Source organism: Tursiops truncatus, chromosome 13, assembly GCF_011762595.2.
Source record: "Tursiops truncatus isolate mTurTru1 chromosome 13, mTurTru1.mat.Y, whole genome shotgun sequence".
In the NCBI taxonomy this organism is placed as follows: Eukaryota; Metazoa; Chordata; class Mammalia; order Artiodactyla; family Delphinidae; genus Tursiops; species Tursiops truncatus.
Window position 1 is genome coordinate 20857127 of NC_047046.1, and position 25005 is coordinate 20882131.

The 25005-nt window shown below is 53.4% G+C and overlaps 1 protein-coding gene across 1 annotated transcript in view; it reads right to left on the minus strand.

Annotated features, from left to right (window-relative positions):
* Positions 1-1253: 1253 nt before the first annotated feature.
* The window catches only part of MN1 (MN1 proto-oncogene, transcriptional regulator), a 47755-nt gene continuing 24003 nt past the window's right edge, over positions 1254-25005 (minus strand). Inside the window, exon 3 of the mRNA XM_073790267.1 lies at positions 1254-4283. Within this exon, the coding sequence (XP_073646368.1) occupies positions 4102-4283 (182 nt within the window). The 3' untranslated portion in view covers positions 1254-4101. The remainder of the gene's footprint in view (positions 4284-25005) is intronic.

Sequence of the window (25005 nt, forward strand, 5' to 3'; positions counted from 1 at the left end):
GCCAAATTAGGGTCCATTGTATGTTCGGATGAATAAGGTGAACTCTTTTTCATCCTTCAAAATCCTACCTGGGCATGACCTGCTGGAGGAAGCCTTACCTATGCCTCTTACATGGGGTTCATGGATCTCTCAGAGTGACATTCATCCCTTGTACCACCATGGGTTATTGGGCATATCCCCCTCACAGTTACCTGTCAATTTACTCGTCTTGTTTATCTCCTCCCTACCACAGTTCCCCCCCTGTAGACTAAGGCTCTGCAATGACCTAAGTCTGAGTCTACAGTTGCCAGAGTGAAGTTGCTGCCCAAAGAGTGGCCCATAGGACAGCCAGAGCTTTTATAGGGCCTGTGAGCTAGTGCTCATAGTAACCTTCAAGCTAGATGTGATTTGCTCCATTGTAGACAAGAAAATGGAGGTGGGTTAAACCACTTGCCCACAGCCCACGGCTGTAAGCCGAGGAAGCAGCATCCAACACAGAACAGCCCACCTCCAAAACACTGTCAGCTGCGCCGTGAGCTGATCATGGCATGCCGTTAACAGTTTATGCATATAGAGCCCTCCCACGGGCTGCGTCCACACAAACCGTCTCCTATAACGACTCCATGAGTTACTCATTTCACAGATGAGGAAAAGCAGGAGCTGAGAGCCTACGAAACTTGCAAGAGGTAACAAGGCTTACTGGGATCTGAACGCTGGGACCCAAAAGAATAACCATCACACAGCACAGCCATCTGGATGGCTTCCCCCCCTTGCCCCTCCCCTCCCTCCTGCACCAGTGGTTCTCAGCCCCAGGGGTCATGTCCTGCACAGGACATCGGGCAATGTTTGGAGACATTTGGGGTTGTCCCAGGGAGGGGGGAGGAGAAGAGATGTTACTGGCATCTAGTGGGTAGAGACCAGGGATGCTGCTAAACATCCTACAGTGCACAAGGCAGCGGCCCCTCCCCCACTACAAAGACTTATGCAGCCCAAAGATCAATAGTGCAAACTAGAGAAATTCTGAGATGACCCAATTTAGAACAGCATCAACACACACGTGCGCGCGTGCGCGCGCGCGCGCGCACACACACACACACGCACACACACACACACACACACACACACACACACACACACACACACACACACACACACACACACACACACACACACACTACATCATCCAGACCCCCATGGAATTTGAAGAGACCCATGGAAGAAGGGGAGGGGGTGGAGAAAAAATGAAGCAAGCCCCGCCCACAAATGTACCACAGTCACCATTAACGTCATATTTATTGTTATTTAGCTGCTCAGGAAAACATATACAGGTATATACAATATGCATGAATACAGAAGACTGCACTTTACATATTTTTTTTAAAAAAGAAAGAAAAAAATAACACTCAATTTCATGAGCTATTGTCACAGTCTTCCAACCAAGCATTTCAGAAATGAATTTCTTTTAAGAGTCAAAAAGATTATAGGATTGCCTAACACACAGCAGAGTTAAGTTTTCATATTTTACATGTGCAATAACGTTTTCATATTCTTTCCCGAAGAGTTTTGCTATGCAGTACCGATTACCAGTGTTTGTGGAGTCTCGTGGGTTGGGTGTGTTTTTAATCTGCTTTTATTCTTTCCATTAAACCAAATTTAATGAAATAACATCCTTTTGCTTAAGGCTATTTTTAAAGCTGTTCAATTCTGGGGTCGTGGGGAGCGAGAAAGTTTAAAACTTCAGGGGTTTCCGAGGTTGCTAGGACCATGAGACGATGGCCATGTGCTGATGGACTCAACACAGGGCAAGTCAAAGACAGAAGTCAAGACACTTGGCTCCCCGGCCTTAAGCAATTAAGGAGAAATCATGCCTGTTTAAGAAATAAAAGGATGAAGCTCTCCAACAGCTGTACGTTGTGGAATCAGAGGGGTCGTGGAGTTTCGCTCAGACTATGGCTGGCTCTCCTGCAGCCCGTGGCGGCGGGGTGGGGGGGTGCTTTTCCTCACCTTTTCTCTCCTTTGGTGGCAGAACCCGGGGCTGAGTCAGCTCCCACTTTCTTCTCACTGATCAGTTCACACCACCTGTTTCTGCCTGCCCTCTGTGGGGGCCGGGGTCAACCCTGGTCAGACTGCCGGTGTAAGAACCTCGGACCGTCCAGACTCAGACCCGAGCCGAAAAAGCCAGCCCAAGGAAAGACAGGAGCGGGGAATGGAAAGAGACAGATTTTTCTGTACGCTCTTCTCCCTTTGCTGAAAAGTTCTTTGAAATAAACAATGTGAGTGTTGTACGGTGAGCCCAAAGCCTTCAGGTCACTTGCTAAAAAAAGCCGGGTCTGCAAACTCTGGGGACGTGGGGCGGGGGGAGGATGGAGGGGGCACAAGGCTCAAAATGCCACATTTAGCAAGATGCTTGTTCACAGAAACTGAAATCGACTACAAGAGTTACTGATTTGGGTGAAGTGATATCAGTCACTTCTTGTCTGGCCCACCCTGGAATCTGGGTGCCTCCCACCACCCCCATGAGTCACACAAGCCCTTGGGAGTCATCAACAGCACCCAAAGGTGCCCCCCCCAACACTGGGCCTCCACTGACCACCGCCCTGGGAGGACCAGGTGACAGGCCTCAGATGGATCCAGGAGCCCTGCTTTCTGCTGCCCTGCTCACCCAGCTGCTCCCACACCTCCGCTCAAAGAAGTTATTCCTTCATGAGATGCACAGGACGTGGCCCTGGTTTTGCAACAGGCTGAGATTAAATAAAAAGGGGGAGGGAGGATTCCTGGGTTTAAAAAAAGGCCCAAGAATCAAAGTCACTAGTTCCGGTTCCTTTCTCCCTCCTCTAGCCCTCAGGAGTCTGCAAACCCCTGCAGAGAATACACACAGGCTTGGAGGAGGGGGGCTTGGTAGGCAGAGCCTGGGGGCTCCTTCACTCAACAAGCCCCTCGAAAAGTGCCGGCGAAAGCCTGGTCCTTCCCAGGGATGGGGGGCCGCCCAGGTTGGAGATGGAACGGGAGAAGTGGGGGAGATAACCCAGTCCTGTTCCTTCTTCCCCCAATGCCTGGCTGGGAACAGATGTCAGGAAAGGTCAGGGCTAAGAATTGATCCTCAACTCCAGCACCCAAGACCCAGCTGACCTGGCCGTAGCAGAGCCGGGAGCCTGCAGCCTCTAGGGGCTCTGCAAGCTGGACAGGCACCATCCCCACGCGGACGAGGGCTGCTCGGCACAGCGTGAAAATTCAGAGCCTGGGCGTTTGTACAGAGGCCCAGAAAAGGAGAGAAAACACCACTGTTGAACATTCCGGCTCCTTCCCACAGAGCGGACTGGATACGTCATCACCTCCACGGCAGTGAAAGGCAGCTTCCAGCAGAAGAGAGAACGGAGCTGAAGGCTGAGGGTGTGTTTGTGGGAACGAAAATATATCTCTCTATTTTCTTAGGGAACAGACAAAACAAAATCCCAGGCGGAATACCTAAGGGGGGCATTAATTGTTTGGCTCCAGCCTGACTGATGACAGTTGGGTGTCAATATATAATATTGTGATGACAATTTGACTCTCACCCGGCAATATTCCAGAACTACTAGTCTCCAGGATTTCCATTTTAATAAGCAGTGAACAAAGCAAAAAGGAAAAAAAAAAAAACAAAACAGGCAGTGGGGAGGGAGGTGGGGAGGAACAAGACTAAAAGAGAATAAAAAAGGAAAGCAACTCTTGTCTTATTATGAAATAACAATACTTGGACATACAGCAGCACGAAAATAAAACAAGGAAAGAGGTCATCTAAAAAACGTATGCCAAGATTACAGAAAAATGGGAATTATCTAGCAGGAAAAAGGCTTCAGCAAAAGTTTGCTAACTGCAGAAGGGTTAACACTGGTAACATACCGTGGCAGACAAATTTCTTTTTTAAAAAAATTTTTTGAGGTTTTTTTTTTTTTCCCTTTAAATTAACCCTTTCCGGTCCATATGCCACTAAGCAGGTACCAACCTAGAAAAAAAATCATCCACTCAGCAATAGTGGCCCTTTCAAATTAACAGGGCGGGTAGGGGTGGGGTCAGGTGGAGGGGGGAGAGGGGAGAAAAGGGGGAGGGAAGGGCCTGGTTGGGGAGGGGGTATTTCTTGTCAATTCAAGTTAGGGCGGCCACGAATGTCCCGAATCTGTTGGAAATGTCGGAGTGCAGGGACCGCCAGGTGGGCACGGAGGCTCGGGCCTTGGCATCGCCCACGTCGTCTGTGCAGTGGACAGACAGGCACTGCAAGTGGCTGCCGGGCTGGGTTGCCGAGGCCTTGTTCGGAGGGAGGTCGTGGGCTGCAGAGAAAGGAGGAAGAGAGGACGTTAGCTGTGTGCTTGACTCTGCAGGAGGCCCTAATGGGGGTAAAGTGGCAGAAGCAGAAGAGAGGCCATGTCCAGGCCCTCTTTTCATGCCTAAAGATGGTCTAAGGAGATCTAAAGGTGTTTGGTTCGAATCCTCCTGCTGTCACCTCTGACTTGGGCTGTGAGACCTTAGCTAAGGGAAGACCTCCTGTTGGGTTTGTTTTTCCCCTCCCCCTTGGGAAATAGGAGAGTTAGGCCGGATAAACTCAGTGTTTGCCCATCTCTGATGGACTAGAGTTCCCCAAAGATTAACTGGACCTGAAGTTAGTTGGGAAGGCTTCCTGGAAGAGACACATCCAAACTGGGCACTGAAGGATGTGTAGGAGTTCATCAGATGCAGTGAAACGGAGGAGGGGAGGATTGTCCAGGTCTCGAATACAGCCCATTCTCTTGTCATCCTCCAGACAGACATTTGCTAAGGGCCTGCTACGTGCTGGTAACTTCCTTACACAGTGCCAAACTGCTCAGAGCCACAGAGACTAAGAGTGTGGACTCCCCAACCACACCAGTGCCCTTTGCCCCTCCCCAGCTGCTGCATGAAAGGACTTTAGGTGATAAGGGTGAGGGAGTCTATTCCTCTCCTACACCCTCAATGAAAATCCCCTAAATTTCCTTCTCATTCAGTCACACAGCACCAGAAACAGCACAGACCATAGTAATGTTTGGATTAGACTCACTTGACAGAAAAGAAATTTGACAGCCATTCACACCTTAGCACGAATTATATTAGAAGAGAACAAGGAATCGGGAGTCCTGAGGCAGGGAAGGAATGGAGCAGTCATTTCAGAGGACTTCTAATTTACTGCTGCCCAGTGACCAATAGTTCTGTTCTGAGGCCTACTGAATCATGATTATTCTCATTATTCCTTTTTCGGGGCCTGACTCTCAGAGAGGCAAGGTGACCTGCCCAAGGTCACACAGCCAGGATGGGACAGAGCTGGGTTTGAAGATGGGCTGATGGTGAACTTCTGACTCAGCAGAAATGAGAAAAGCTGGAATTGGCGGTGGGGGCTCAGCTCCGGCCGAGGGAGCACACCCAGATACTGAACTCCATGACTGGCCCGCCCTCCTCAGCACACTGTGCAGGCCCAGCCAGGGCCTGGTGCCAAGCAGGAGTCACCCCGCCCATCCCGCCCTCTGGGATCCGCCTTGAGGCTTCCCCCAAGAGCTGAGCCATGGCCTGCAGAGAAAATCCTCTCAGAGGGATGGGCCCAGGCAACCAAGGCCAGGTGTGACTAACTGGGTTTGGGGTCCCCACCCTGGAGCCCCAGAGACACCCAGCTTTGGGACCTGCATTCTTGGGAGGAGCTGGGGCTGGGAGGGAAGATTCTCTCCTTTGCCTCTTCCTTCCTTCATTCAATTAATAAGCTGAGTCCCTACTGTGTGCCAGGCGTGGTGTAAGCCTGCAGATTCCAGCAGGAAACAAGGCACAGTCTTCCTCCTCCTCCTGCATCTGACGGTGAAGCTGGGAGACAGTATCGTAGCACAGTCATCTTAGAGTCACAGACTGCGGCTTGAATCCAAGCCCCACCACTGGGTGGATGGGATCCAACAATCTCCCTCTCTGAGCCTCAGTTCTATTCACTGGCAAAGTGGGGGTGATGCTGAATCCCTTGGGGTCTTGTAACAGATGTCCTGGCATACAGAGACAATCCCAGACAGGGCTGCTGGGACTGTCATTCATGTCTGAGGTAGGGGAGGGGAGTCAGGAGGTGAGGGGTCCTTGCAACCATCTAGAAGCCTCCAAGCCTTGTCCCTTCCTTGAGACTGGCCAGCTGGGCATGTTCCTGCCCATAAAGCTGGAGTCTTTGTACCCATTTCATGGATGGGGAAGCTGAGGTTCTGAGCCTGAGGTTCCCAAGTTGGTTAGAGGTGGTGGAGCTGGGATGCTGTGACCCCAGCTAGCTAGAGATACCAGACTCAGGGTCCCCTCACCCACAGTGGGCCCTGGACTCCAGCCATGCTGATGTACAGCCCTCACACCTCTGCTCCTGAGCCCACGCTTGCCTTGCTCCCAGTGACACCCTGCTGCTTAACACCTGCAAAAGGAATTTTGTTCTGAACATTGCGAGATCTAGATTGGGGGAAGGAGTAGCATCTGTCAGAGAGAGAGAGAGAGATTCTGAAAGGAGTTCCTTATTTCACTTTACACACATTATTTCAAGGAGCCAACGCAACAACGCTTGTGCCCATTTTACAGGTAGGAAACCGAGGCCCCTTGCCAAAGTTTGCAAGAGCTAAACAAAGACAAGACCCACACGTGAGCTCCTGACACCCGGCTCCCTTGCTCTGTGGCTGAAGCACCAGGAAGGTAGACACTGGAGGACTAAGACACTCATGGGAGCTGGGTTTGCTCAGCAGCGGCTCCAGACTGCTCCAAATGGCCACATTTCCTAAAGATGTTTTATTCCCAAGTTACAGACGACTCAAACGCATGCCGCGCGCCAAAACCACAGACAGCTGCTCTTCTTACTTGGGGTGGATTTAATGAGGGCATCGCAGGCACACAGTTGGACACTTCCGTGTATTATCTAATTCCATCCCCCAGCAAGCCCGGCAGCTGGGTGACCCTTCTCCCCACTTTAGAGCGGGCACCTGGGGCTCAGAGAGGGTGAGGGCCTTGCCCCACATCACAGAGCATGGGCACAGGATTCCCCAGCCTCTGCCTGGAACAAACAAGCGAGTCTGGTATCCATGGGGAATGTTTTTAGGAGAGAATATGACTCGTCAGTTCTTGACAACCCAAGCATGACCAAACTCATCCTCCCGCAGGATTCATTCCAGCTGGGGGAACCCAACACACCCTAGGACTGCGGCTCCCCTGGGCTGCCGAGTGGCTGCCGATAAATCAGTCCCACGGGAGCCGCCTCAAGTCAGGGCCTGCCCCGGCCTGGCCCAGGAGAGGCCCTCCATCCCCACTGCTCAGGGCAGCAGGCATGCCGGCCCCCACACCAGGACCCAGAGATAAAACCGCCCCCTCGCCCAGCTCCCAGGGCTGGGGAGACCCTGGAGGTACTCAGCGCCCGGCACTGGCAGACACCACAGAACCTGAAGGGTGTTGTCCTGTTTTCCACTGTTGGCTGTCAGCCTCCCCTATCAGACTGTGGCTGTGTGGGGGAGGGGCAGATTTCGCCTGTTCAGCTCAGCTGGGGCCTGTGCATTGACTGTGAAGGGCTGCTCAGCCCTATTTGACAGATGGGAAGACTGAGACCCCAAGGGACAGGGAGCTGCCCAAGGGTCACCCGAGGCCAGGTCACCAGCTTTGGGACCGGCCCTCTCCTGTTAGCCCAGGATTCCTCGCAGGTCAGGCCGAGGTGGAATCCCGGGTCCCCCAACCTCGGCAGCTGGCCCCCATTTCCTCATCTGTAACTTGGGGATGGCGATTCCCATGGGCCTGGCTCAAGGCAGCTGGGGGAGACCATACAAGAGAAAGAGCCGATGACGCCCTGCCTGTGGGTGGTCAGTTCCTGAGGCAGGGGTGACATTGACTCAAAATGTATAACCATGAGGTGCCTCACCCCGGGCAGCACAGGAGCTGAGATGAGAGGCTTCCTGGCGTGCCTGCCCAGCAAGGAAGGACCATGGGACTGTTTTTAAGGTCATCCCCCTACTGGCCAGAACAGACCACCTGAGTCCCCACGCACAGGGGCAGGGCCTGGAGCTGGGATACCTCGCTGTCACTCCCCACAGAGTCTCTCCCCGCCCTTTCTCCACGTGCACAAGCCCTGGCTGACCCATCCAGCCCCTTCCCAGAACCCCCTTGCTGAACGCTGCAGACTTGGTATCATGCTATCCAGGTACAGGCTGCTTTGGGCTCACCCTGCCACCAACATGAGACCACATCAGATTTTGTCTTCAGTGCTTCCCTATCCACAAAGGGGATAGTAAATTCCACAAAGGAAAGGAAAGAACCTTGAGCCAGTGCCCAAAAAGTGACCGCGTGGATAACGGATGGAATTCCACCCCTCCTACGGGTTCCACAATGATCATGCCTACCGTCTGGGGAGCACGGACTCCCGTGCATCACTTCAGCTCTCAGAACCTCAGTCCTAGGAAATGGGGGAAATAATAGGACTGGCCGTCATGGAGGCAGTTACGAGGATTAAGTGAAATGATCCATGTAAAGTGCTTAGCACACAGTGCACTCCCACCAGCACCAAGAGGACTGCCCTGTGTGGTTGTCCACCAGCCTGCAGGGACCAGCGGGGCTGGGACGGCTGGCTGGAGTGCTAACTGGGACGGCTGATTGACCCTTTGGCTGGCCACGGCTGAGGTAAAGGGAGAAGGGAAAAGATGTGCATGTCTTTACCTGGGGACATCTCATTGTTAATTTCATTTCTGGAGGTGCCGCCCATGGAGGAGGCTGAGTTTTTTTTAAAGTCAGCAAAACAGGCCTTGTCACTGCCTCGCCCCGCACTCAGTATGCCCGGGAATGGGTTCCAGTTTGGGTTGGGCCACATGCTCAGGCATCCTCAGCTCCGGGGGGGAGGGGGTTGGGGTCGCTGCCGCCCCCCACTGCAGCAGCTGAAGTGCTGCCTTGGCGGTACGCACAGCCACCACTCTGTCCCCAAACCCTCAGAAAGGGGACTTCTGCCGGGCCACCTCCTGTCCCTCTGCCCCCCAGAGGGAAGGCCAGATTATGGGGGTCAAATGTGGGCTCCAAGTTGCACCCAGGTCAGGGGCTCCCTGGGTGCTAATCCAGGGTATAACCTGAGCAAGGTGTTAACCTGGGCTGTAAAATGGGAACCTACTTCACGGGCTTGGAGGACGATGAAGTGAGATCACATGGGTGAAAACTTCAGCACACGATGAGCCTTCCGAAGAGGCTAGCCGCTCTCAGGAGTCTTGTGGTTGCTATACTTCAACAGCCCAGGGCTTTGGAGGCAGGCAGAGCTGATACTGCCACACACCCGCCTTGTGCGTGGGGCAGTTTCTTCATTTCCTTGGGTGCCAGGGGCCTGCCCCACCCCCTGCCCTCCGAGGCTGGGAGGCCCCCCAGGGTGCGATCCCAGGCAGAGAGGAATTAGAATTCCGTGAGTATTTTTAACCTGAAGCTTATGTAAGGAGCAGTGTGGGCCCCAGAACACAATAGCGAATGACTCTCACAGGCTCACCCTCGCCAGATTCCGACAAAGGGAAATGTATTTTGGTTTTTCCTTTATTTGGACCTGGCAGGGGGTGTGGGGGGGAAGACGCTGGTGTCTGTGACAGCTGCCACTCAGCTGGGGGCTGGGCCACTGGGCCTGGAAGCAGAGGCAGGCCGGCCGGCCTGGAAACCACAGGGCTGAGCCACCTGTTCTCGGCACCTCTGTCCTGCAGCCCGGGAGTCCCTTAGGGCCCCCAGACACATCCATGTCCCCCCAGAAGCTCCTAGCTCCTAGCCCCCATCTCCAGGAAAGGCCGGGCCATCACACCCAGGCTGGCTCTGGGCATCACGCTTCCCCAAGCCTAGAGTCGAGCACCAGGGAGGGGAGAGCCTGCCTCCAAAATTCATCCACTGCTCTCCCGCCCCGTTGCCCCTACCCTGGTCCAGGCCCCCACTCCCGCCTGCAGCAACAACCTTGCTGCTCTCTCTGCTTCTACGCTGACCCACACGCCCATCTTCCACTGTGAGCCGGGTGAGAAACTCTGAAGCACCAACCAGAGCAGGCCCCTCTCCTGCTTAAAACTTCCATGGCTCCCCAGTGCCCCCAAGATAAAGTCTCCAGCTTCCCATGACGTGGTCTGCTTCCATCTTGGGCCTCCAGCCTCACCTCTCAGCTATACCGTCTCTCAAAGTATATCGAGATCCTTCCCACCTCCTGATGTTTCTTCCACCTAGAACACACTCCTCACCTCTGCTGACTCCTACCATCTATCTACCTGGCTGTCAGCCCCATGGTGATGTTTCTCCAACACCCCCCGCTTGCAAATGGCACCCCACGACCAGTCACCATAATAGTAATGATGCCACCGGCGACAGCCTCACTGGCTACAGGGAAGTGCTGACACATCTCCCCGGGCAGAGGGGGAATCCTGAGTTCCGAACCCCTTAGCAACAGGCCACCAAAGATGGAAGACATCATGGGGAGACTTTGGAGTCAGATGACCGAAGCCTGTAACTTGGTCCCTGGCACTCTTCCCAGCAGGGCGACTTTGGGCAAGTCACTTTTCCTCCTTGAGACTCAGCTTCTTTCCCTACGAAATAGGATAAGGTCAGCACCTGGGTCCTCACCGAGTTCTGTCAGGTTCTATCAGGTAAAGGCCACAAGCAATCAGAGCAGGAGTAGAGAGTCTTGTCGGTGGTTAACAAAGTCCAAGGCTTTTTTAAGGCAACACAAAGGCCCATCTCCTAGAACCCACCCCTGGGATGTGGGGGACCCAACCCTAGTGGAACTGGTCCCCATACCCCAACTGGAACTCTTTTGAAGAGCCTCACAACCCCAAGGAGGATCCCGCCTTGGCTGCCTGTCCACGCTCAGTCCCTGGGTCGTGTCCCCTCCTTCAGAGAGCTAGACGGGGTCTGGGGGACTCACCGGCTCTAGCCTCAGAGGCAGGAACAGCGACTCTAAGCCAGATGTCAGACAGCACAAAGATGGTCTATAACGCCACCAACCGTGCAGGAAGACGGCACACCCAAATTCCCACCCCTCTCCTTCCCCATACCCGGCAGCTTTGGCATGTTCAGAAACCTGGACTCAAATCCTCCCTCCTCCCTCTGAGTCTCAACTCTGCGCTTCACCAGCTCCATGACCTTGGGCAAGCTCAGCTTGCTGAGCCTCAGTTTCCCCACCTGTAGAAGCGGATAACATTCCCACCAGTAGAGATCACACAAGCCTGGCCTGGATGGAGACCCTGAGAGCAGACACGCCCACGGGGCTCTCCGAGGTCTCTCCGGCCCTGGCATGCGGTAGGCACCTGATAAGGATTTGTGAAATATGTGGATGAAGACTCACATTCTCATCCCAGCTCTCCACCTGCTTGCCGTGTGACCTTGGGTAAGTCACTCCCCCTCTCCAGGCCTATCGGGTCCTCTCAGAAATGAATGGTGGTGAGTAAATGTACAAGCCCCCTGAATCTTTCTATCCCTTTGGGGTGACCGGATTTTACATTCAAAGAAGGCAGGAGGCTAAGGCAGGTGCCCTCCCAAAACAAGGGACCGTAAGATACACTGACCTCAGGCTCCCTAGGGGGCCGGGCCTTGGCCGATCTCATTGGACCAACACAACACCCAGGCAGAGAGGGCATTTTACAGGGGAGGAAACCGAGGTTCAGAGAGGGGACGTCACTGGCTCACAGTCACACAGCCGTCCTGTGGCAGAGCCAGGGTAACTCCCAGGTCTGTCTGATGCCAAAGTCACAGGAAAAAGTAAAATGTCGCAGCCAAATGGCAGGTACACCCAGTCCCTCCTCCTCTCTCCAGCTCTCTCGTTCCCACCCCCCTCGCCTTCTTGCTCAGCCTCTCTTTCTCTTGTTCTCTCCCTCCCTCTTTATCTTTTCCTCTCTTCCTCCCCCTCCCCCGCCCTCCCTCCCACCCTCTCTCTCTGGATCAACACTCCTGCTTTTGGGGAAAGGGCCCTAAAGCACACAGATGGGGTGAGAAGGACCCCAGGTGACACAGCAGCCGAGGACAAACCCCGAGGCCCCGTTCAGTGCTTTCTCCATGGACGCTGCCCGAGCGTTTCCACATTGGCCCCATCAGATGGGGGCAGCACACGGCACACGTGGGGGCTCCTGAGGGGCTGGTAGGGCCCCCACCAACCATCGGGAGGCCCCACGAGGGTGAGGAAGGGGCCTCGTTGCAGCCGCTGGGGTAGCTCAGCCTGGGGAGAGGCTCAGCCGGGCCCCCGAAAGCCTTCGGAAATTAATTGGAGTTGACTTGGCTGAGGGCAGCTGTCACTTAGATGGGAACGGGCTGAGGGCTCCGCTGAGGCGAAGCAGCAAGGGCATCACCGGGACCAGGCTGCTGAGAGCTGGGGGCCGGACCGGGACTGGGGCAGGGGGCTGAATTCCAGGGCTCCTCCTCAGCCCCAAAGGAGGAGGCACTGGGGTGGTGTTTGAGGACCAGAGCCCAGGCCCCTCTCCCTGGCCTGAGCGCCTCCAGCAGGCTCCTTCTCCTGGTGCCTGCGGCCACGTGGCCAATGACCTGTGACAGATGCAGCCCTGTGCATCCCCCGGGCCACTCCCCGCCTGCCTGCTGCCGAGACGTGACAGGCTGGGGGGCCGTGAGCCGACCCCTCAGCCTGCACCTTCCTTCTGACAGCGTCCACAGGGGTGCATCAAGGGTGCTTGTGCAGGGGGAGCTCTGCACCGTGCGTCCAGAGCACCAGGCTTCAGGATTGGCTTTGGGGATGTTAACTCCTCCCAGCCTCAGTTTTCTCACCCATGAAATAGGGCTGGAGACGGTATTATTCTCATAGGGCTGTTGGGAAAAGTCCAGGGATAATGCAAGCAAAGCGCTTAACACACTGCCAGGCACCAAGGCTGCCCAAGAAACAGTAGCTGCTCTTAGTATTTCTAATATGATTATTATATTGGAGATTCTCTCCAGCCCTGTCTCCAGCAGAGCCCTTCCCACTCTGTTTTCTTGCCTTCTCACCCACAGTTCACCCCCATGACATTGGGCCCAGTGCTGTGTGGCCCTGGGCAGGACACTGTCCCTCTCTGAGCCCCAGTATCCCACCCGTACACTGGGGGCAACTTTACAGAAGGGCCAACACCTCACCGAGCTCCCCACTCTGCCGGCTGTGCGGTAAGCCATTCAACCATTATCTTTATAAAACAAGACAAATATACACATGTATTTCTATAGGATTAGAACCGCATTCCTTTTAGCCCATTGGGGAAAAAAAAAAACAGATTCAGTGACAAGTCTGAATTTTAAAAAGTCCGTTTTCAAAGCACTGATGCTTTGGGTGGAGGTTCTTGGGGGCATCTGCCCTGGTCACCCATCCACTGGGCTGTGGAAGCTTTGTGCTCTTTCCATGGCAGGTCGGCAGGGAGGCAAGTGGCCCGTAGGCCCAGGTAACTTCCCATAGCGCCACTGCGTCTCGAGGAAGGGCTCTGCGTGGGGGTCAGTCATGGGACAGTCATGCACTTAGGAGACAGAAGCTTAGGCTCAAATGCAAACCCTGTCGCTGCCGGGCTATTTGACCCACGATCAGCTGCTTTTGACTCCCCGGGTCTCCATTCCTTCACCTAAAAAGTGATTTTGGTCATTGCTGCTTTGCGGAGAGGCGGATGAAATGCCTGGTGCCCAGGGGATGCTCGATATCCAGTTACCATAATCATTTCCCCGAACTCGGGCCTGGGGCAGCCTGTAAGAGGGAATCCTCGAGACGGTGATAATAGCTGAAGCGCCACAAGCAAACATGTGCCCCCAGCTGTGTGCTGGGCGCTGGGCTCAGGGAGCCCCAGCCTGGTGGACAGATGTTCTGATAAACACGGAACTGCCGAACAGAGACAATCCCTGTCGGAGCGAAGTGGACCCAGGGGACGCGTGGGGATCCGGGAAAACTTTGTAGAGGAGAGGACACACTAGGGGGACTTAAGGATGAGGATAAAGCTCTGCACCAAGAGAAGCGAGAGGGGGCGCTCCAAGCTCTGCTGTGACTGTTTCAGAAGAGCCAGAGGCCTGCCCAGGGACCCCGATTTAGGGCCTGGGGGACCCAGAGGAAGAGGAGGCAGCAAAGCTCAAATGGAGTCAGTCATGGAGGACTGGGAGCGTTGGGCTTTGTTCCTGCAAAGAGGAGACAAAAAGGTTTTCAAGCAGGGGAGGGGCATCAGGAATCTGTCAGAATTAACAAGAGGCTTGCACCTCATCCATTCCGGCCCTGGCATAGGACACCCGACGTACAAACACACCCCCTTATTGGGGACAAGGTCCCTTGCTCCCCAACTCTAAGCAAGTGGGAGGATTTGATCGCAGCCCCATGAGAATGGTACTCTGACAGAGCTCTGGTCCAGCAGGACCTGCCATTCCTCCCTGGCAGCTTCTGAGTCAGACGCCTGTAACCCACGTCTCCAAGAAATCCAGGTTGGGTCCTAATCCCAGCCCTGCCACGTCTCAGCTGGTGGCCCAAAAGACTCCACCTCTCTGTGCCTCCACGTTCCCTCCGCACAATGGATGAGATCATCATGCCCTGTGTTTTTACATCAGTGAATCCTCTCTGAGGATACAAGTGGGGAAATTGGGGCACAAAGGGGGCAAGATTGCATCCCAGGTCATCTATTAATGAGTAGAAGGGTTGAGGGCAAGTCACTTGATCCCTCTGCTTCTCAGTTTCCCTACCTGTGAAATAAGACCATACACCAACTGGGCAGTGCTGCTGGGAGATTGGCATTTGATAGAATTAACCAACAGACAAGAACTAATTAGCACCTATCACGTGTTTGTTCTTTTAAACTCACTCCTTCCTCACCATAACTCTGGAGGGCAGCTTCTATTCTCTTAGCCCCGTTTCATGAAGAGCCAGCCAGGGTCAGCACACTACAGCCCACAGGGTATGTCCAGCCCACCATCTGTCTTTATAAATAAAGTTTTATTGGAACACAACTATGCTCAAATGTTTACATTTTGTCTATGGCTGCTTTTATGCTACAGTGGCAGAGCTGAGTCATTGTGACAGAGGTTGTATAACCTACAAACCTTAAATACTTACTATCAGGCCCTTTACAGAGAAAGTTTGCCAACCCCTGAACCTGAGGCTTAGAGAGGTGATATCACTTGTCCAAGTTCACACAAGTAGGAAGGAGCAGCCAGGCACCCAGTAGGTGCTCAATACATGCTCCTGAGAAAGGTGTTTGTATGTAAACAACTCTGATCTGTGAGGACTTGCATGGTGACCCTTCGGGAATCAGAAATGTCCTCCCCATTCATGTGGCCCTGGTCTTCCTTCTCTGGCTATAGTGGAAACCGTCCTGCCTTCCTGCTTAAAAATTAATAAAACAGTAAAATGCTGCTTGTAGAAGAGAGGGGTTGTTGTAAAAAAAAGAAGTTTTTTTTAATCATTCAAAAGCACATCCATAAATGCAATGAAAGAGGAGAAAGGTGAGCTCTCTGCGGAAATGTGAGTCGCCCACATCAGGCGGGAGGAGATGGGCAGCCACCCAGCACTCAGCCCCTGAGTACACCCTCTCAGCTCAGCCTCGACTCAGGGAAGGACAGAGCGATGCGCAAAGTGGACGGTGAGAGGCCAGGCAGGCAGAGCATCCACCCCGGGGCTGGGCCAGGACCTTCTCACTGGCTGATCTCATCTATCACCTCAACAGCCCCATGAGGACCAAGGTCACACAGCTAGAAAGTGGAGAGCTGGAATCTAAACCCAGGTCTGTGTGAGTCCAGAGTCTGTATTCTTTTAACCACCCCGTGGCATCTGCTTGGCCTGGGAAGGGAGCCGGGTGGAGCAGTAGAAGCTGGTCTGGGCTTGGAAGAAGCTGGTTGGTCACTCCCATCCAAACAACAGGGACCAAAGTTCCTGGGGCTCCCGGCCTGGCACACCCACCCAGGAGTTCCAATAGGTCCGGACTTGGGCTTTCTGGGTTAGAGGTGTGTCTGCCAAAAACAAACCCCAACCTGCTTTCCCTCCACACTGGGCTTTCCTCCCCTACTCCAGGAAGACAAGCACCAGCCCTACCTGCAGCTAGCTGTGTGACTTCAGGCGCATCGCTTGCCCTCTCTGGGCTGCCACTGTAAGTGTCAGGAGTCCCGGCTGCCAGGCCTGTAACTCTATGACCTAAGGAAGCCACCCAAGGGACTTCCCTGGTGGCGCAGTGGTTAAGAATCTGCCTGCCAATTCAGGGGACACAGGTTCGAGCCCTGGTCTGGGAAGATCCCACATGCCGCAGAGCAACGAAGCCCGTGCGCCACAACCACTGAGCCTGTGCTCTAGAGCCACAACTACTGAGCCCCCGTGTCACAACTACTGAAGCTCGTGCGCCTAGAGCTCGTGCTCCACAACAAGAGAAGCCACCGCAATGAGAGGCACACGCTCCACAACACAGAGTAGCCCCCGCTCACTGCAACTAGAGAAAGCCCACGCACGGCAATGAAGACCCAACGCAGCCAGAGATTAATTAATTAATTAAAAAAAAAAAAGCCACCCAACTAGGTGCTCCCTACCCTAAATTATACTATAGACTGATGGGAAATGCTAGCTAACCTCTACCTCGGAATGGCGGAGGGGACAGGCTCGGCCCTGTGTGTTCCTGCTGGGCGTGCAACGCACACCGTGTGTCTCTGAGGTCAACCTGGGAAGGCGGGGGCCACTGCATTCCTTCCAGACAGGGAGTGTGGGAAGAGGCAGGCACAAGGGTGAGGGTTAGGTGACTAAGCCGACCCCAGTCTCACCTTCTGTCACATCTTCCCAGGACCAGACACATTTTGCAACACCTGTATCCCACCTCTTGGGAGGATTTTCTAGATTTGGCCTATGTCTCAGGTATGGAGAAGCAGGATTAAGACTCAGTGCCTCTCCTCCCATGGCAGAGGTCACAGACCTTTGTCCCTGTGATCTGAGGAAAGCGGAACTGGATTCTAGGAAGACTGGGCTGGCTGGTGCTATACACTGGGGAAACTGAGGCCAGAGAAGGTTAAGTTGGGGGAAGAAGTGTGACCAAATCAGAGGATTCTGGCCTGCCTGCCGAAGCCAGCACTCAGTTGTCTCCTCATTCAGAAGGTTTCACAGTGGAGTTTGCAGTACGCTGTCACCAAGTGGTGGCAACGCTACTCTTGCCAGCTCTCTCCTCTTCCTGGACCACTACTGTCACTTCTCCCTTCACCTAACTAACAATTCCACTTTCCCCTTACTCAGGTAGGTCTCTCCAAGCCTCTCAGTGGGCTCCAATGCCCACCAGGCTGTAACATCTGGTGCTAACCCCAACTTCTCATAATTGTCCTGTTCTGCGCTACTGCCTCTAGAAGGTGAGTTCCATGAAATCAGGAGCCTTGTCTCTCCTATTCACCACTGTGGCCCTGGCACCTGGCACATAGAAAGCTCTCGACCGATATGTGCTGACTGTACCAATTCCTGGGGGCAGGAACAAACCCTAAAGAATCATTAAAATAAGGAAGATTCAAACCACATCACCTGGGCCTCCAGACAGACCTAAATAGGAACTTTTCAAGGCTTCCTGGGTGCCAATGAAGCAAGACCTCATTAGGAGGTTTGCCCACTGCCCCTCCCCAAAATCTACCGAGGAGGGCCACCCCCTCCAGACTATCCCGAAATGGAGGAACTGCCCCCACTTACTCTCCAGATCCCCAACCCAGCCAACAGACTTCCTTCACAGTCCGGAGGTTAGAATTCTCCCCTTTTATTTTAGACCCCACTGGTGTGCGAGGACGGCACAAGAAGCAGGTGCCTTTAATGGAGAGGAAAATGCGAAGGGTCGGCTGACAAATGCCAGCAATTTCCTCCTGCTGGAGGACGATGACACAGGGAGTCCCGGCCACCACCCTCGCTCGGCCACCCTTCCTGCCTACAGACCCTGAGCCTGAACCTGCTGGGATAACCTCTGAGATGAGCTTTAAGTTGACACCAGGCATGGGAATCAGTTAAATTACCCTCCAGGGAAAGGAACCACACCCCGGACACCATTCTACACATTTCTTGCATATCACTGCATTGGGTCCTCTTGTTAAACTTTGGAGGGCGGAGCTGTTATTCCTTTTTTTTTTTTTTCAGTGTTTGCCCTTGGGTTTTGTTTGGCTCATTGTGTGTACACATGTTATTCCTTTTAAAGGATGTAGAAACAGGTTCAGAGAGGCAGGGTGACTTGCCCAACATCACACAGCTAGGGAGTGACCAAGGCAGAGTGAAGCCAAGTCAGTTTCCAAAGACTTTCTACTTTTGCCCCACGCCAGAAAGAGAGGGAGAGGGAGGGAGGAAGAGAGAAGGGAAGGAAAGAGTAAACAATGACTCTCATTCTCCTAAAGGCCATCACCTGGCCTTCCCTCTTGGCCCATCCACTCTGTGTCTGGAAACACCTGCCTGTTTCCTGGGGTACCACAGGATGAGGAGATGCTGGCCTCCATGTCATGACCTGACGGGGGGATCTGATCCAGACCAGGCCTTGCCCACTGCAGGGTCTGAGTCCTGGGGAACCAGGCCCCCTGGGGAGGCGAGCGGAGCAGAAGGGAAAAGCATTTATCGTCCTGTGCAGAGCTCACCCACCTGAGCAAAGCTCTTGCAGAGGTGGTTTCCAGCTGCCTGGGGGCAGGTGGCTGCTGCTAAGCAACGGGCTTTCACCCAACGACTTATCCAGAGTTCATGGCACGCTTGGGGTATAACAAGCTGATGATCTTGGGGGCCGCTACGGATTCAGGGGCTCTAGGAGTCAAGAAGTAGGCTGTCCAATATGGTAGCCACTAGCCACATGAATTGTTTTAAATTTAAATAATACTTAAACATCAATTCCTCATTCACAACTAACCACATTTCAAGTGTTTGACAGCTGTCTGTGGCTAGCGGTTACCGTACTGGACAGTGCAGATATAGGACGTCTCCATCACTGCAGAAGGTTCTATTGGACAGCGCTGGTCCAGAATTATAATCTACAAAGTCTCTCCCAATCTGCGTCAGCGGCTGCCATGACTACTAGTTTTCTTACAAAAGGAAAGCCCTATCGTCTTTCAGATAGGAAGCTTCCATAGATTGAGGTAAATTTTGGGCCGGAAGGAGCCACAAGGGTCATGTTTTCCAGGATCATCAACCACCTGGGACTCACACCGAAACTTATTTCCTCTTGAGCTCACGGCAGACATTGCTCATCAGCCTTGGCACTCCCTCCCATGGAACCCAGATACAGCCTCAGAGTCTTTCTCAACACAATGCTCTAGGCAGCCAGAACCAATCCATCCAGATTAGCACTTGACACTGAATCTGTAAATCTGACCTAGTCCAATCACAGAGGGGAAGAGAGTGAGACCCAGTGAAATAAAGTGACTTCCCTGAGGTCAGACAATGGGTCAAGGTCAGGCTAGGATTAAAACTCACACGTCCTGGGCTTCCCTGGTGGCACAGTGGTTGAGAGTCCGCCTGCCGATGCAGGGGACACGGGTTCGTGCCCCGGTCCGGGAAGATCCCACATGGCACGGAGCGGCTGGGCCCATGAGCCATTGCCGCTGAGCCTGCGCATCCGGAGCCTGTGCTCCGCAACGGGAGAGGCCACAACAGTGAGAGGCCCGCGTACTGCAAAAAAAAAAAAACAACTCACACCTCCTGCTTCCTGTTCTCTCCATCACATCTCCCCCATGAAAGCTCTGGATAGTCCAAGTTCACAGTCCTCAAAAAAGAGGCCAGGAAATGCAGTGACTAAAGACTAAGAAGAGTGATGGTAATATTAGCAATAATAGTGACGATGCCAGGTTCTTGATCACCTGTTCTGCGGCTGACCCCAAGCCTCACTTCTCACCAGCACCTTCCATTATTCTCATGACGACCTATAATGTACACATCATTATTCCCGTTTTCCAGATGATGAGTAAAGGGAGACTGGAAGACCCACAGGGACCCACCCAAGGTCACATCATCACTAAGTGACAATCACAATCTGATATTGACACCTGGCATTCAGAGCACTCAGCACTGATCGTGCACAGCTCCATAGTCCTCACTCCAACCCAAGACAATCACTGGTCTCATCTTACAAGACACTCCCCCAAGTCCTCTCTGGCCAGCACAGCAGACGGATCCCACAATTCCCCACATTAATTCATGGAATGATCAAAATTGCCCCCATTTTACAGATGAGAAAAACTGAGGTTCAGAGAAAGAAGGTGTTTTGGCCAAAGTCCTAGAGCTGGGAAGTGGTGTTGCTGGGCTTTGAACCCTGGGGAGAAAACACTAAACCTTGGATCCCGTTTCTGGAGGTCAACTATTGGGATCTTCCAGAGAGGTTTGCAGGACAGGACGCGTGGAAAAATGCGTCTGGAAAAACCAAGCCCGGTACTGCTTGCTGAGGCTCCTCAGATATAAAATATGGGGAAAGGGGTTGCTTGTGTCCTCCTGCTCAGGCCTCCCCAGCACTCTCTACCTTGGGGAGAAATCACCACTGCGGGTTTAAGTCCTGGTGCCGAGCACCTTCGGGGGCAGCTCACACCCAGCCACCAACAAGCCCAGCACCTGGCCCAGCAGGCACCAGCTCAGCCTGTTCTCACCCCAATGCTTCACCACCTCTTGGTATAGAAATTGCATCCAAGACAAACTGTAAGTAATATTTAATTTTATCAAGGATAATTACATGAAATTAATTCAGCTTTACCTGGAAGCACTTTGTTATCATTTGCTTTCCGAGGGAGCTGGGGTGAGTACTGAGGCCCCCCCAGGAGCAACCACGGGAGGGGACAAGGGAGAGGCTGCTGAGATTGGGACTGAACAAGCAACAGGCATCACAAAGTAATCGAGTGAAGATAACGGCTAGCACTTCAGTGAGTGCCAACTGTATGCTTGTGTGAAATGCTCCTCGTATGATGTCACTTTAACTCAGGACACTCCTGTAGGTGGGCATGTTAGAACACACCCCCCGTGCCCTCCATTTACAGAAGAGGCCACTGGATCCCAAAGTAATAGGAGCAGACATCTAAGCGCCATCAAGGAGAGAGCCTGGTTGAAGCCCTGCCTGGCTACTTCCTAGCGGTATGATCTTGGACAAGCCAGCTTGGGCCTCAGTTTCCTCATCTGTCAAATGGGAATAAGGACAGTAAACTGCCCCAGTGGTTTTGGAGAGTCAATAAGATAGTGCAGACGACACACTTAACACAAGGGGCGCTCAGCAGATGCTCAAAGGATGCTGCTGGCACGTTCATCATCGTCATCACCCAGCAGCGCTGCAGGCAGGCTGGGGCCTCCTGACTCCACGGGCCCCCATTTGAGGCTGGGTTGGGGGAGGATCAGGAGAAGAATCTGAAGAAAGCCTAGCTTTCTCGGCCTCCCCACGGAGGCCTCACACACAGAACCTCTGAGCCAAGAAGTACAAATGAGGCCCCGAACAGGCTGGGAAACCCAGGCCGCCCCTCCCCAGGCTCCAGCCCCCAACCTGGCCCTCCAGGAGCCCCCATTTGGGGGCACAGGCTCCCCTGGGCACCAAGAAGAAAAGGGGGCCCCCTCTCCCACAGCTGCTATCGTTGCCAGCCTCCCCAAGGCCCGAGGGGGGTCTGGAGCTGCTCTGAAAGGGCGCCGGGCGCCGGGGGTTCATTCAGCTGTTTTCGGGTGGCTCCAATGAGTTCATTTTACCGCGGTGGAATATTAAACAGCTCCTGGGGAAACAGATGCTGGGCTTTGGCTTCAGAGGGAGGGAGGAAGGGAGGCCACAGGCCGGCAAGGAGAGAATTCAAGTTCCGCTTCAGGCGGCTCCAAAGACCTTTCCAGGCTTGGCTCAGCCTGAGTCGTCACGCTGACCGGTGCCTGGGGACCAAGTGCAGGGCATCATGTGGGAGGCCAGGCTGACACCTTGAATTCCTCACTTCACTTAGGCCTCACAACCACCCTAGGAAATAGGAGCTCTACTATGCCCACTTCACAGATGAGAAAACTGAGGCACAGGGTAGCAAAATGACTCACTCAAGGCCACACAACAAAAGAGGGCACCGAGATTCAAACTCAGGCCCCAAAACATCATCTTGATCCTTTTATCTACATAACTACCATTCACCACCCTCAAGGTACCCTCTCAGGGGCACATACCAAGCAAACGGACCCCTGAACAGATGTGGAGCTGCCGGGTGCTGTGCCTCCCCTGTGCTCAGGTTTCCCGCCGCTCTGCAGAGAACGATCCCACCTCCTATTATTCTAATAATCCCTGACATCTGAGCAGCTTTCTTGGCGGCTGCCAAACACATCTGGGTATATCACGTCCTCGAAGCTGCATAGCAGCTTCCCCATTCCAGACGGGGAAACTGAGGCCCAGCCAGCAGGGTGGATCACAAAGCCGCTGCCCAATTAAAGGCAAAGTGATGAAGCAACCCTCCTATGCTCCCCCTGCAGACTCAAGGTCCAGATTCATCCCACCGCCCACCAAGGAAGTTGGCACTCCCTCCTCACCATGGGAGCACAGAGAGGTGAGGTGACTTGCGCAGAGCCACAGAGCTGGGTTCCATGGTCAACCCCTAGAACTGGGCTGGGTCAGAGCCCCCCACTCCCAACTCTCACTGGCTCCTGGCTATCCGAAGAGGTGCTGAGCATAACATGGGGCTTCTTCCCTTTGGGATTTCATCAGTGTCTACATTTTTTTTCCTCTGTGATTAGGAATAAATAATGATAATAACAACAAGTAACATGTATTGAAGCTTACCAGGTACAAATCACTGATCATAAGACTTAATGTGTATGAATGGGTATAGCCCCCCCTACAGAACCCCACGAGGTCGACACTGCCATCATCCTCACTTCACAGATGAAGAACCGAGGCTCGGGGATCAACACCATATGGTCTCGCCATTGCCCTTGGGCAACTCCATGGGTGATGGAGACCAAGTGGTCTCGAGGCACGAGCTCTGTACTGTTTTTCCTGTTTCCATGGACTGTCAGTGTCCCCATGCTTAGGGGCAGCCTGGCCCAATGGGCAGAAAGATGGGTGTTGGGGTGGGGGCAGATCTGGCTACACCACCTGCCGGCCACACCCACAAGCAGGTCCTTTTCCTCTCTGCATCTCACCCTTCTCGTCTGTAAAATGGGTCAACAGAAGTAGCTGCTTCATGGTGGGGTGAGGATGCCATCGGTGGCTCACAGGAGGCACTGGCACAAGCTCGGCTCTCAAACTGCCCCCCCTGCCCTTTCAATGGCTGCAGAGTGATTAAGGAATCCAAACGCCATCCCTGAGTCAGCCTTCTCCTTTTACTGGACCCTAGAGGTTTAGGGGGGGGAACTCCAGTAAATAGGAATCAAAGGTTCAGAACAAAAAGAGCTGGGCCCCAATCCCAGCCCCACCTGTTATCAGCTGGGAGACTCAGTGTGTCAACCACGCCTCCTGGGCCTCAGTTTTCCCATCTGTGAAGTAGGATGCCACCTGGGACGCTGACGGGGTTAGAGCAGTGAATTTGGGAGTCACACTGTGACTCCCCTTTCCCCCAACACCATGGGAGTAGTTTTCAGCCCAAAACCCTAAAAAAGAAGTCTCGGTGACAAAGTCCCCTGACTCTAGTGAAAAAGAGTAGGAGGACGCTCCCAGAACCCACAGGCAGGGGCTGGGCTCCAAAGGGTTAAGCTCAGCTCTGATTTCTCCCGAATGGCAAAGACAGCAGCTGAGGCTGCCCCCCTGCTCCCTGCTGCATGAAGCCTGACCCCTGACATTTCCACTCCCAGCCACACTTGTATTTAAAAAAGGGAAGGAAAAAAAATTTAACCATCCACACAGACAAACAGTTTGGGTAGGCAAGGAAGGAGGGGGGATGCTGCAGATTTCCTTTAACTGAGTTCAGTTCACCCCCAAAAAAATTTTTTTAAAGAAAGACCTAGAAGGGAGGCAGAAGGGGGAACAGAAGAATGAAAAGGTGGCAGACAAGTTCTCTGGAATCACCGGGTACCACTACATTTTCTGATTAATTAACCCTGAAAGGGGCCTCTCTCCCAGCCCTTCCTGGGGGAGGTTCTGGCTGGCAGAGCCCCGTTTTCAGAGCGGGGCAGCCTCTCTGGGGGGGATTCACTTAGAGGTCCCGGGGGAGCTCAATCCCCTCTCCAGGCCACGCTGCAGTTAAAGCCAAGGATGATAAGGAATTTATCAAATGAGATTTACACAGGGAAACCCTAATTAAGAGGTTAGTCTCCAGTTTAATTGCCTTCAAACCTAGGCAGGCAGGCCCAGGCAGATGGATTTTCAGTCTGACCTCATTAAAAATTAATAATAACCAAATAGAATACAGAGGAAAATCTGAAGTCCACAATGTGGCTAACAAGTAGAGGGGGGCAGGGGGTATGAAGGGCCAGGGACTGGCCTGACCCAGAATGCGCTGGCTTGTGCCCCCGGGGCTGGCCTCAGACCCTGAGCTTGTGGTCCTTCTCTCTCCTCTCTTGCAATCTGGTAGTTCTGGGCTCTCTGCTCCTTGAAGGCTTTTCTCCCCCAGTCCCTGCTCCCCTTGAAGCTGGCAAGCCGAATATAAATTGGAAGCATGCATCTAACCCCAACCCCAGGCGGACGCCACATACCAGACAAAATGACTACAGGCCTTGGTCATCTGGGGTTAAGAATGGTTTTTGTTTCTGGCAGGGAATGTGGAGGAGCCCAAAGGAACTGGCCCGGACAATTGTTCCAGGAATGAAAGGCAGAGAAGGAAAAAAAAGGAGGAGGGGGGAGACGGCAGAGAGGGAGATGGGGCAAACACCTGGGGAACCACAGCTGGAGATGTTTTTCTGTCCCTCGGGGAATGGCCTGCAAAGTTTTTGCACCAGGCTTTAAAACACAAGGGGGACATGGATGTACCCCACTCTGGGCAGATAGGATTTTGCTCTTTATATGTACCCTTTTCACGGCCCCCCACCCCACCCAGCTTTGTTTGATTAAACTATAAGTTAATGCTTGAGGCAGAGAATCAGAAGAGATTTCTTTCCAAGAGCAAAATCTAGGAAAAAGTCTCCAGCAAACAGACTTGCTCATTGTCACGTGGATCTGGGGAGAAACACAAGCAAGAAGCAAAGTCCTACAGGGTACGGGTCACTTCTGTCCCAAGCCGTTGACCCAGGCC